Raw genomic sequence first — 11,879 nt, forward strand, 5'->3', positions numbered from 1 at the left:
ATACAATATCTTCTCTGACTGCTGCTGCTGCTGCTACTGCTGCTGCTGCTCATCCTTCTTCTGTCCCTGTGCTCACTAGTCTCAGAATGGCATAAGTGTAGACACGTTTTATTTATCCTTGCTTATAATTACTGGTTTTCCTGAATCAGAAAAGCGATGTGTGCTGCAACAGCAAAGTCTTGGAATGGTCTCCTGATTTCTCCCACAGTCTACAGTCTAGGAAGAAATCGCTAGACCTTATTTCTCCTCTCTGCAGTAGAACGTTCTCCTTTATCCTAGCCTCATGTTTTCCTCTTCAGACTTCTTTGCTGACTCACTAAATTAACTCTTCATTAGTGTCTAGTCTTATATAAGCTAATTTTCTTGTTACTGACACAAAACAATGGACAGAGGCAACTTAAAGAAGGCTATTTTGAGGTATAGAGTATATAGTATATCATGGCAGGGAATTCAAGGTGTTGGGATATCAGATGGATGGTACTTTGCATCCTTAGTTGAGAGTTTGGAAAGAGATGACTCTGGTATTAAGTTTGATTTTTCCCCTTTTCTTTTAGGCAGTCGTCCTTATTCCATTAGATGGTACAGCCCACAGTCAGGGTGGGTTTTTCCTCCTCTGGAAGCCTCTCATTGACATGCCAGAAAGTATATCTCTTAGGGGATTCTAAACCTAGTCAATTTAACTATGAAAATTAACCTTCTTCTAAACCCACTTACTACTGGACATGAATTCCTATTTTGGCATTACTTCATTAATGCAGGTTGCACTTGATTCTTTTATTTTTTTTAAAACATGACAAGTAGTTGGAATACATTTCTATCTCTTACCTAGATATTTAGTTTCAGCATTCATTTTTGATTCATATTAAATGTACTCATTTCTCATTTAAGAATCTCAGAAAGGCTCAACAGCTTTGCCATTGACTGACTTGCTTAGAAGTTCCATTCTTCCCCTAATTAAGCTTTTATTTGGAGATCACTCATATCGCTTGGAATGTTCTTTGTGGTGGTTTTAGTGCCCTCAGTGGAAGGCATGTTTCCTCTGTGTGCACTTGCTTAGGTTAGGTATCTTTGGTCTCTTTTCAAGCAGTTCACCTGAGGAAAGCAGAAAAGCTTGTGTTTTTCACACCTCTTGGGGAAGAATGAACTCACTTCAACATCTATAAGAGGGTGTGAGTGCAGAAACTAGATCTTCACAAAGAAACCCCAAGTCTTTTCCTCCTCTGAGCAGTGCTAAGGCCCTTTGAGGGACAGACCATGGCTTTATGAGGATAATATTGATCTAATTCCCTCCATGCCTACATAGACTTATGAGACTGGCCCAATAAGAACTAACAAGAACCAGCAGAGACTTCCAGAAAGCCATCATGTCAAGGCAGACTTTGCTGTGTGGATTATAATTTCCACCTCTAAGGATCAATGTCTTTTACTTTCTTACCATTTCAGCTATGCTTTTCAAAATATGCTTTTTGGTTGGGTCTTTTATGTCCCTTTTAACCTGTACCTTAGAGGCTCAGTTCTGAAATGGTACTATTGGGAGGTAGTGGAAACTCAGATTGATAAGAGTCTACACATAGATCCATAGTCTCCAAGAGGATGCCCTTGAAGGGGATTGTAGAACCCTGGCCAATCTTCTCTCTTTGATCCTCAAACTTGATATGACTGGTTCTGCTATACCATGCACTCACAATAGGATGTACACAGCCTCTCACCATTGGCCAAAAACAAAAGAACCAATTGAGCGTGGATTGTAACTGTGAGTCATATTCCAAAACTGTGAATCAAAAATTTCTTATTTTCTTACTTTAATAGAATACTGACAAACATGAATATGTTTTACATCTTATCCAGGATTTTGTACATTTTTAGCCATCTTCCGTATTGCCATTAGAAGAATGGTCTCCTTGTGTTTAATGCAGCATCATTCTGTCATAACTGGAAATGCATCCACAGAACATTTTAAATTTTGGTCTTCATGCTTTTCTACTGTCCTAGGGATTCTAAGAGAACTCACAAGGCCACAGGCAGATGCCTGACATCATCCCTTTCTGCAGATTCGAAAGGCAGCCCATGTCCTGGCTGCACCCCAGTGCCTGACAGAAATAGAATGAGAAGAGAGATCCAGCTGGCAGGATCTCAGCCTGGGAACACATGAGCAGCAAGGAGGACTTCCAGCTACACGGTCAGAAAAGTACTGTGAAGGATGGTCACCGAGCAGACAGGCCTGGTTGAAAGTCTACCCTTCATTAGCAGATGGTGGCTATATTTGAACAGCTTTGTCTGTCCCTTAGGACCTCTGCCCTGAAGCCTCCTCTCATTTAAAAATAAGCCATCAGCAAGAATTGAGTTTATTACTACTAATACCGAGTAATAACAAGCAAGAGTGGCTGTCACCTGTCCACTCCATGCTCCCCACTAGGACCCTGCGGACATGTCATACCACAGTGACCCTGCTTGTCAACTAGAGGCACACATTTGCTTCTCACTGTACCTCTAAGATCTATCCCAATATCTGACACATATATGGTAGTCACAATATTTTGAGCAAGTAAATGCAAGAGTTGGTTTTATGTTGGAATGTATCAAACATGGAAATTTTATCTGAATAAAAATGCTTAAAGCACAGCTCCACAAATCAGCCCTGGATTAGGGTATGTTCAGGTGAAGGCCCAGGGAGATCAGTGCCACACCTTAGCATATCCACAAACAAAAGGGCTAACTGAACATTTTTCCAGGAGAACTCATCTGAGCATCCACACAGACGTTAAGAGTAGGATTTTCCTCATGTCTTTTCAGAGCTTTGAAAAATGCAAACTGTTCTCAGTTACCTCATTTCTTCTAATGGTAAGTGATGTTCAGGGTATTGCCTACTTAACCTGCCAGCAAACAAGACAGCCCTGAAAATGTCCCAGGATGCAGGATGTAGCAGACAGAGACTCACACCATCATGTCCACTCTCTAAGAACTCTGTGCCCACAAATGAAGAGAGTGCGACCTAATGGCCAGGGATCTGAGGACTCCAGAACTCCTTCAGAGGACAATTGGCTGTAAGGCATTGAACAAGGCACCCTTTTCCTAAGGTGAAACTTCAGGACCAGAGTCTACAGAAACAACAGCTGCTAAGTGGAGAGGGGGCCATGTGAGGGAGCAAATGGCTTCCTAAGGCACAGTGGTGCGAAGTCTGTCCCTCCACAGCTGCCATCTAAGAAACATCCTATTTTCAGGAACTAAACATCTGCATGTTGAACCTTTCACTTGTTCAATATTGGCACTAGATAAACAAATGCCATAGACTTGAGATAACCATTGGGAAGCCTCTGGATTTGATTGGGCCCCAGGTGGGTATGGTCTTCTCCAAGGTCCTGCTTACATCTTGAGACCTAAAGTTCTGTGATTGAATCATTGAATCATTGCCCTTTGCTCTTATGGAAAGCCTAGGACTAAATGATTTTATTACATTACACTCAGTAGTTCATCATTTTAAATATATAGATATGTTATCTTGAGTCTCAAATGTCATAAATTCACATAAACAAATGTTTAGGTAAATGGATCCAATTATTTATTAGGCATAAATGTCATTCAGGTGCCCAAGTTTGTGTAAATGTTCTTTTGTACAGGTAGGTGGATCTAAACGCCATTCTCACTGCCACACACAAAATGCTACTTGCTCAGTGACAGTAGATAGTAATAGCATTGTTTTTGGCTAAGCAATATCAGCCAAAAGAATATAAACACCATTAGACTGAAGATATGATTGATTTTGTTTTACTGGCACTTATCCAAAATTGCAACAGACATCTATTTAGACAGAAGTTTTGGTTCCAGTTTTCATGTAAAAATATTTTTCTCATTGATGAAATTCTAGAAATGAGAATTTTGTGATACAGTTAATAGCAAGCCAGACAATTATCAGAGAGAGAGAGAGAGAGAGAGAGAGAGAGAGAGAGAGAGCGCTTGCTTTAAGTCAGTAGTCCCCATCCAATTTGCCTGCAGAAACCCCACAGTTCTTTCCTTTTCCACAGTTCTTGAGCACTGACAGATGGTCCATCAAGCAATTTCTACTAATAATTCATATTTTCTTTTCCAAAGACATAGTGATTGCCAGTTGAGCTTCTGATTGCTGTGATAACAGTGCTGACACCTTGAACTGATACTATCCAACCAGAAGCAAAGAAACGTGAAGTGTTAGCTATCCAATACAGTCTTACTTAGAGAGCCCCATGAGTTCCACCAGCTTGAATAAACACACTGAATATGACTACAGATTCCCGTTGAGACCTTCATGAGTCCCCCAGAACCAGAGTTCCCACAATGGGAACAATTTTGTATAGATCCAAATAAAATGATTTCTTGTTAATGGATTTCAAACTCAGTTGGGTTCTTCACTAAATGCTAATCATTATGGGGAACAGGTTTAAAACTCAACAGAGCAGCAGAGTCACCTTCTAGCTATCTGTGGCTAGCGAGTGCAGCCGCAGAAGCAACATAAAAATTCCAAAAGTGGCACTCACACAATGGAACTGACATAATTACATGGGTTAAAATGATGTTACTGGGCCTGGAGTTATTATTATCTTTCCCTGTGTCTTCTTTATAAACACTTTCTTCCTTTCTTTGTGTAAATATGTCCCTCTCTACTCCAGTTGTCTTCTTGGTCCCTTAGTCTCATTGCCACAAGGTCAACTCTGGTCATTGGAATGACCAAACTGTACCCTGATTTTATTGTCAAGTCCCAACCATTATACCTAATAATTTGACTGAATATGGAGAACTAGCCTTTGAGAGAGGAAACTGGGTTAAAATGAGGTCATTGGAATGACAATCGAACAGTACTGGTGTCCTGGCAAGAAATCTGGGGCTGGGGGTTTGGCTTAGGGTGTTTGTCTATCATGTGGAAAACCACTGATTCAACCCCCACAATGACAAGCATGGCCATTAAGAAAGAAAGAAAAAAAAACTTTGAACATCAATGTCCAGAAGAAAGAGCAATAAAGACACAGAGAGGACAGCCCCTTACAAGCTAGATGGAATCAACCCTGTGCACGCCCTGCTCTCGAACTTCTAGCCTTCAGGACCATGAGGTAATGAATTTCTATGTCTTAATGAACCATGTTTTTTTTTCTTTTTCATTTTTTGTTTTGTTTTTAATTTGGTACTTATTATGACAACCCTAGCCAACTAATATTCCTAGGAAGCACAAAGCAGATGGAACTTGTTCTAATCTTGGATATCTGCTGCTGCCATAAAAGGATAAGACTCTTGATATATAATCAAGAGGCAGTGGAAAACATTCTACTACTAACTGCCCCCCCCCCATTCAGGAATACAAACGGGATTACAGACACCTGGAGGAGTGAGGCCATCATCCTTGTCACCACTATCGCTTTTGTGGTATTTTGTCAACTAGTAAAGTCTTCTACAGCCATAAATAGCAGGGGTTTTGATAAGGGTTAAAGTATCCAGAAAGAAGATAAAAGGCAGGGTGAGATTCTGCAGCAGAAGGGGTGGGTAACATGTGCCCAAGAAAGGGAAGCATAGGAACCAAGGAAACGCTGATGGCTTAGGAGCCAAATGCCCCACATCACAGGCACATGCTGGCAGCTGGCAGCCTAGCAGTTTCATCTGCTGCTTACTTCAAATATTCACTAGGCAGGGCTAGCAATTTCCTCAGTCAGGAAGCAAAGACCAGCCTGTTGCAGGGCTCTGTATCTCATCAGGGAAGAAAGTCTTTCTCTCCATAACTATCTCTAGCTCACAGTTCTGAATATTAGTCTACTATATCATAAAATAGACTGATGGACAGATAACATCTCTCTCTGAATACTCAGAGCAAGTATGTGAACATTTGCAAAGTAAATATCCATCACTGTCATCCACAAACTACATGGACCAGAAGCTGACTGCACTCTTCCATACTGATCCTTTGCAGGATCCCCCACCTAAGTGGTAGGTCCTTGTGCAATGTTGAAAAACAACAGCCACAGGCACAAATGACTTCTCTTAGCCATACCAAATAAGATAAATGACTAGAAATTTACTTGATACCAATAGTAAGGAACAAGCATGGCATCATAGAATAAAATGACATAAGATAAATGTCATAAGTTAAAACTATGACACTTAGCAATATCCCAACATGTGACACCCTAGCATGTGTAAAGACTGACTGAATGTTAAGAATGAAAAGTCAGGCTGGAGATGGCTCAGTCAGCTTGCTGTGCAAGTAAAAGGACCAGAGTTTGGATTCCCAGCACCCACGTAAAAGCCTGGTGCTGTGACATACCTTGGTAACCCTCATGCTTTGGGCAGAGGGTAAGGATGGAGTCAGAGGGTCTCTATAGGTGGCCAACCTGTCTAACTAAATCAGTAAGCTTCAGGGTCAGCGCGAGATCCTTGCTCAATAGCAAGCTGGAAACTGAGGAAGACACTACACCTCTGGGTCTATGCATGTATACACACACACACACACACACACACACACACACACACACGCATGCACGCACACGCACTCACACACGTACGCCCACGCACACGCACACACACAGAGAGTGAGAGACAGAGAGAAAGAGAGACAAACAAAGAGAGACAGACAGACAGAGAGAGTATGAAGTCATTTGAAGAAGGAAGATGTGAATACTTTGACACTTCCTGTTTCTTCTGTCACTATTGCCCCTCCCCCAGAGCTTGAAAACACATCCTCTCTATCCAATACCAGTTTTTGCAGGCAGAAATCAAACAAGAGTTTGCCTTCCCCTAAAAGGAAAAGACAACTCCCTTGTTTCTAGTACTTGGCAATGAATTATGAAAACAGAAGTTTGAGTTCTCCTGTATCTGTGATTTCAGGTGCGGGGATGGCTCCTCTGGGAAGTGTTTCAGCTCTCTATTTCATAGTAAAATAATTCCTCAGCTCACCTCACAAAGCTCTTCTAAAGTGCCTTGGAACTCTATAAACAGAACAAGCAACAAATGCTATTAATTTAAAAACAACTGTTTGTCTTCAATTTTATAAGACCCTGATTATCTTATGAACCCAAACCACTTAAGAGAATTGTGCTGGGAATCCAAAACGTCTGGAGAGCTGTCTGGCAGCATCCCCGGTGCACAGGAGGCACTTTTGAGGACAGTGTTCTTGACTCTAACATATCTCCTGAGTTTGGGTCCTATGGAATTTTCATCAAAGTTCTTTCTCCAAAGTGCCAAAACCAAAGAATGTGGTACATCTGAAGCTATACCCTGGCTGTGAGCCTTGGGGATAGTAGATCCCTCATCTCACAGAGAACAAAAATAAAATCCAAATGGGACACGTGCATGCCTCGTTTTAGTTATGTACTTGAGCAGCAGCCAAATCCAAATGGAAACCCATGTTTCCCGACTAAATCACAAAGCTGGTTCCACAGTTTACACACTATCTGTAGATTAGTTCTTCCTGGTTTTCCACTTCACTGTGCTCCCCATGCTGGAATTCACTCCACTCACTAATGTACCTTTCACACACGGAGTCTAGGAGTCCACAAATTTACAGGGGATTCCCAATTCCAAAAGGCTTCCTTCCTGTCTTCCAACCTCTGCTTTAGGATTGGCAGGTTCAGGATGCCCTCTGCTGGCAGGGGGGAAATAACTTTGGCATGTTATGTCAAGGGCCAGGGCCCCACAAAGGATGTTTGCAAATGCAGACAGAAGTACATTCCAAAGGTTCTTAAGCCAGAGGCAGACATTGCACCTTGCATCACACCCAGCACATGCAAGCATGGCATAATCTTAATGCAAACCTAAGTCCCAGTAGGCCCGGGCTGGAGTTCAAGTGGAGCCTAAGGCTTGGGGCATACACTAGAGAGCAGAATTGCTAATTTTGGTACAAGAATTTGTTCGTTGTGAGCTTCCCTGCCACCGGCTCATGATTTAAATATTCTCTGTCTCAGTTTCTTCTTCATGAAACAGAGATAAATAACCTCTAGCCGGATATATAGTCCCACTAAATCACGGCACGTGAGAACCTGAGACTGGAACCCAATACAGAGGATCAAGAGAAATAGAATTCCTTGTATTCCTCTTAGATTAAAACTCTTTTAACCAGAAACTGGGCTTCTCGGTGTTGCTTTCCACCATGTTTTGTCAACTAGTAAGCAAAATAAATAAATAAATAATATATATATATGTATATTGATATTGATATTTAGGACATGTACTTGTTAGTCTGACCACCAGAGCTGGGAAATGGCTTATGTATATAAGTGGTCTTTCTTAATTAGGCAATTACTAAAGACTATGTCCCAAGTGGCAGGGTAAATTACACTGTGTTTGAAAACAGGTTGAGCACTTCACTTCTAAATTAGAAGCAATGAATTCGTGTTGAAAGCACAGCCAATAGCCTGCAGCTGTTCCCTCGGTGCCAAGGCTTCTAATGAAACCCCTTTACAGCAAATACCAGATCAATCAATACGGACTGGCCACACTGGTCTTATAAGGACTACCCCAGAACTGAAAAGAGGGTATGTTAAAAAAGGGTGCCCAAACCACACTCTCCACCTCAGAGAACCAGAGAGAGCCTTCCCTTCAAAGTGTGTGTGTGTGTGTGTGTGTGTGTGTGTGTGTGTGTGTGTGTGTGTGTGGTGGTGGTGGTGGGTGTCACAGAACCAAAGCCATTCCATCCCTTCCTGGAAGGTGCCAAGTCGCCCGCAGGCGCTTGCCTCTTACCACGAACTCCTCCAAAGTCTGGTAGGTCTTGCCCCGGAACTCGCAGTAGTTCTTCCTCTCCTTGCACTGCGGACAGCACTGGCTAGTGTCGACGTGGATGCAGCGCGGGTGAAGGCGCGGGCACTCTGGCTGTGCGCACAGGGGCCCCTCCTCCGTACACAGACACGGGCAGGCTGAGGGACCTGGGGCAAACTTCTCCCCGATGGCATACACGAAGCCACTCTCATCTACGCAGCCCTTGCCGCGGTAGTCTGGGTAAGCGTATTCCTCAGGCAGCTCTGGTGTGGGCACGAGTTCTAGGCTGATCGCTTCCTGGGCGGCGGCCGGGGACTCTTCCTGCGGGGTGTCCCCCCGAGGTCGGACCTGCCAGTCCGCGGCCTTGACACTCCCGCCCTGGGCAGTCCAGGCCTGCTTCTGCTTGCTCCACGCCTCCCGGCTCGAGAGCGAGCGGCTGCCCTTACTCTTCCAGTCCCGGGCACTGCTGCCCTCGTCCCTCGCGGCGCGCCCGAGCTCGTTCACCCGCCCGGGGCTGTCCCGAGACGCGTGCTCGCGTTTCTCCTGGCCGGGTTGCTCAGGAGCTTGGGCCAGCTTCTCCAGCGGGATGCTCGGACTGCACAGAGCCACCATCAGGCAGCAGGTGACCAAGAGGGAACTGGAGAGCGCGCCAACTGCCATCGCAGAGGAGCTAGGCATCCCCTACCACGTCCCGGCGGGCGGGCGGGCGGGGAGCGCGGACGATGAGCGAGTCGCATTCACAGCCCGGGGGCGCGCCGCTGCCAGCCGGGAGTCGCCGTCCCTGTGGAGAGAACAGCAGCACAACTGAGCTCCGCGGCCCGCGCGCACCTCGGCCCCGCCGTGGCCCCCACCCGGCCCGGCGCCGCCCGGGCTCCCGCATCGCTCGAGATTAACGAGCTGGACGCCGGGGGCGGGGGCAGCTTGCCCAGTGTCTGTACACAACGGGCTTCTCAGACATCACACATGTGCAGGAATATGTAGCAAGCAGAGTCCAAGAATAACACCGGCCGCGGAGTCTCCTGCAGTGGGGATTAGTGCTGGAGATGGTCACCCGGCAGGTTGCGGAGCCCAGAAAATGCAGCAAGTCGGGCGGGTGCCGGCTGCAAGGCTTGCACTCAAAGCTCAAATTCCGGCACCTGGGCTGGCCCTCCCTAAGTCTTGGCCGCATTTCCCGCAGGTTACTAAAAGGAGAATTCCGCAGTGGAGTTGGAGACCGACAAATGGGCGCACAGATTAAAGAGAAACCCTTCCTCTCTTGCCCAAGGGGTTTGTGCATGGAAAGGGAGCTGGGGAAGAACTGGGGAAAACAAACAAACAAACAAACAAAAAAACCCACTGCTACTCCGAAGACCCCACGAGGCATTTGTAACTTCTTAGATGCCTCCTGTCTAGGGAACACATGTCCCCTCCGTTCTCTAACCTAGGCAATACCTGGCCTCTGCCTGGTCGACCGGGTCCGGGTTTCCCCGAGGCTTTGCTCCTTTGCTGTTACCCCCCTTTCTGTACCCGGCTCTTCACTAGGCGGTTTGGAGAGTGACGTGAGCCGCTGTCACCGGCAACAGCGCTGTCTTGGAATAGCTTTTAACCCGGAGGGGTCTTGGTGATGGAGAAGCGATGCCTGTCCAGGGAGTACCGAGAGGGAAGGTGGGAGGTGCAGGGGTATAGGACTATCTCGTTGAAGGGTGTCTTCCAGCCTTTGTGGATCTCAAAGTTTCTGTTGCCCAAAGGAGCCTAGAGCCCAGACACCGCTGGGCACAGACATGGCAGTCTCTATTCGCCTCGTCCAAGCACCCACCCTCTCTTGGTGCACACCAGTGCGTCTGCCCTCTGCCTCCGCCTTCTCTATCAGGAGTCTAATCATGCTGGCCCCTGGCTCACTGCCAACCCCAGTGGACCTCAGCCCAGGGTTAATCGCCCATATTTAAAACTTGGGAGGCAGGCAGGGGTCCTCCCCAGCGGCTGGGTCATTGAATAGTTTCCGGAGGTGTCCCGGTGCCCGCGGCGTGGACCTCTAACATGCACCCTCACCCCGGCGGACTGGCACCTACATACATGAGCTCAGGACGTGGAAGGGACGCCGGGCTCTAGCGGGCGCGGCCCCGGGGGCTCCAGTGCCCATCCTGGGACTGGCCAGGCACGAACGCAGGGCGGACCGCCGAGAGAGCACAGTCCGACCTGCGCGCTCCGCCCGGCGCGTGCACCCGGCTAAGGCATCTGACCCAGCCTGCTCATCCCCAGCCGGTGGCGGGTATCCTTGGCCGGGAGTCCAGTCAGTGCCGGCACCGCCTTCCGCCGCTCATCCCCGGGTCTCGTCCCTGAGTCTCCAGCACGAAGAGCGCACTAGAGGGCCGCCGAAGCTCATCCTAGCTCTCCCAGCTAGGTAGGCAAGGAATTTCTCGAAACTGACTCGCGGGAACCGGTGGACAGCCGCTGCGTCCAGGAAGAGAAGAACAGCTCCGAGCGCTTCCCGAGGGCCAATGGGAAGCAGGCTGGCTGGGAGCCCGCGCGCCCGCCGCCTGCCTCCTGTCGCAGCTGCCTGGCGCGGGGCTCGCACCCCGCTCCCTCCTCCGCTGCCCACGCTTGCGAGGCGTCGCCGCCAAGGCCTGCGCTGCCCTTGGTGGGTGGGAGGCCCCCCGCCGCCACACGCACGGCCGTTACCACCACCGCTCAGCCCACCTGTCAGCCGCTCTCAAGCTTGCTTTCTTGTCACTCTCCTCTGGACCTTTCATCTGGGCTTTTCTTCTGTCTGTATTCTTTTCTTCAAAACCCTTCCCCCTAATTGGCCCCCTCTGGCTTTGCTCTCTGTGGACAGGTTGCTTTTGCTGCTGTTGGAAATGTAAACCAAACTGTTGAGTTTGGGATCCCGAGGATGTGTTGACATAGACTGTTGGGAGATTTGTTCCACCTTTACAAATTCGGAAACCCAGAGTTACAGAGGAGGTAGAGTAGGAAACTGGCAAAGCCTGCTGCTGTTGCTGCTGTTGACTTGTTCCAATGCTGGAGTGGGAAGCAAGTCTGTTAGCTCCACTCTGGTCTTGAACATAGAATCTGCTGCTTTTCTTGGATAAAGGAATAAAAGCCAGTGGTGTCTGCTCTACTTTCTCTCTGAAGTCGGGTGTTTAAAGAAATGTCCATTTCCTGGACAGTGGTTACTCGCCATGCCCAGGTTG

General features: G+C 47.1%; 1 protein-coding gene across 1 annotated transcript in view; it reads right to left on the reverse strand.

Moving 5' to 3' along the window:
• Nucleotides 1-11,358, reverse strand: part of Vwc2 (von Willebrand factor C domain containing 2) — a 151,451-nt gene extending 140,093 nt beyond the window's left edge. Inside the window, exons 1-2 of the mRNA XM_028882974.2 lie at nucleotides 10,762-11,358; nucleotides 8,695-9,490 (exon numbers count right to left, since the gene is read on the reverse strand). Coding sequence (XP_028738807.1) covers nucleotides 8,695-9,387 — 693 coding nt within the window. The 5' untranslated portion in view covers nucleotides 9,388-9,490; nucleotides 10,762-11,358. The remainder of the gene's footprint in view (nucleotides 1-8,694; nucleotides 9,491-10,761) is intronic.
• Nucleotides 11,359-11,879: the final 521 nt, after the last annotated feature.

This window comes from Peromyscus leucopus, chromosome 10, assembly GCF_004664715.2.
Source record: "Peromyscus leucopus breed LL Stock chromosome 10, UCI_PerLeu_2.1, whole genome shotgun sequence".
In the NCBI taxonomy this organism is placed as follows: domain Eukaryota; kingdom Metazoa; phylum Chordata; class Mammalia; order Rodentia; family Cricetidae; genus Peromyscus; species Peromyscus leucopus.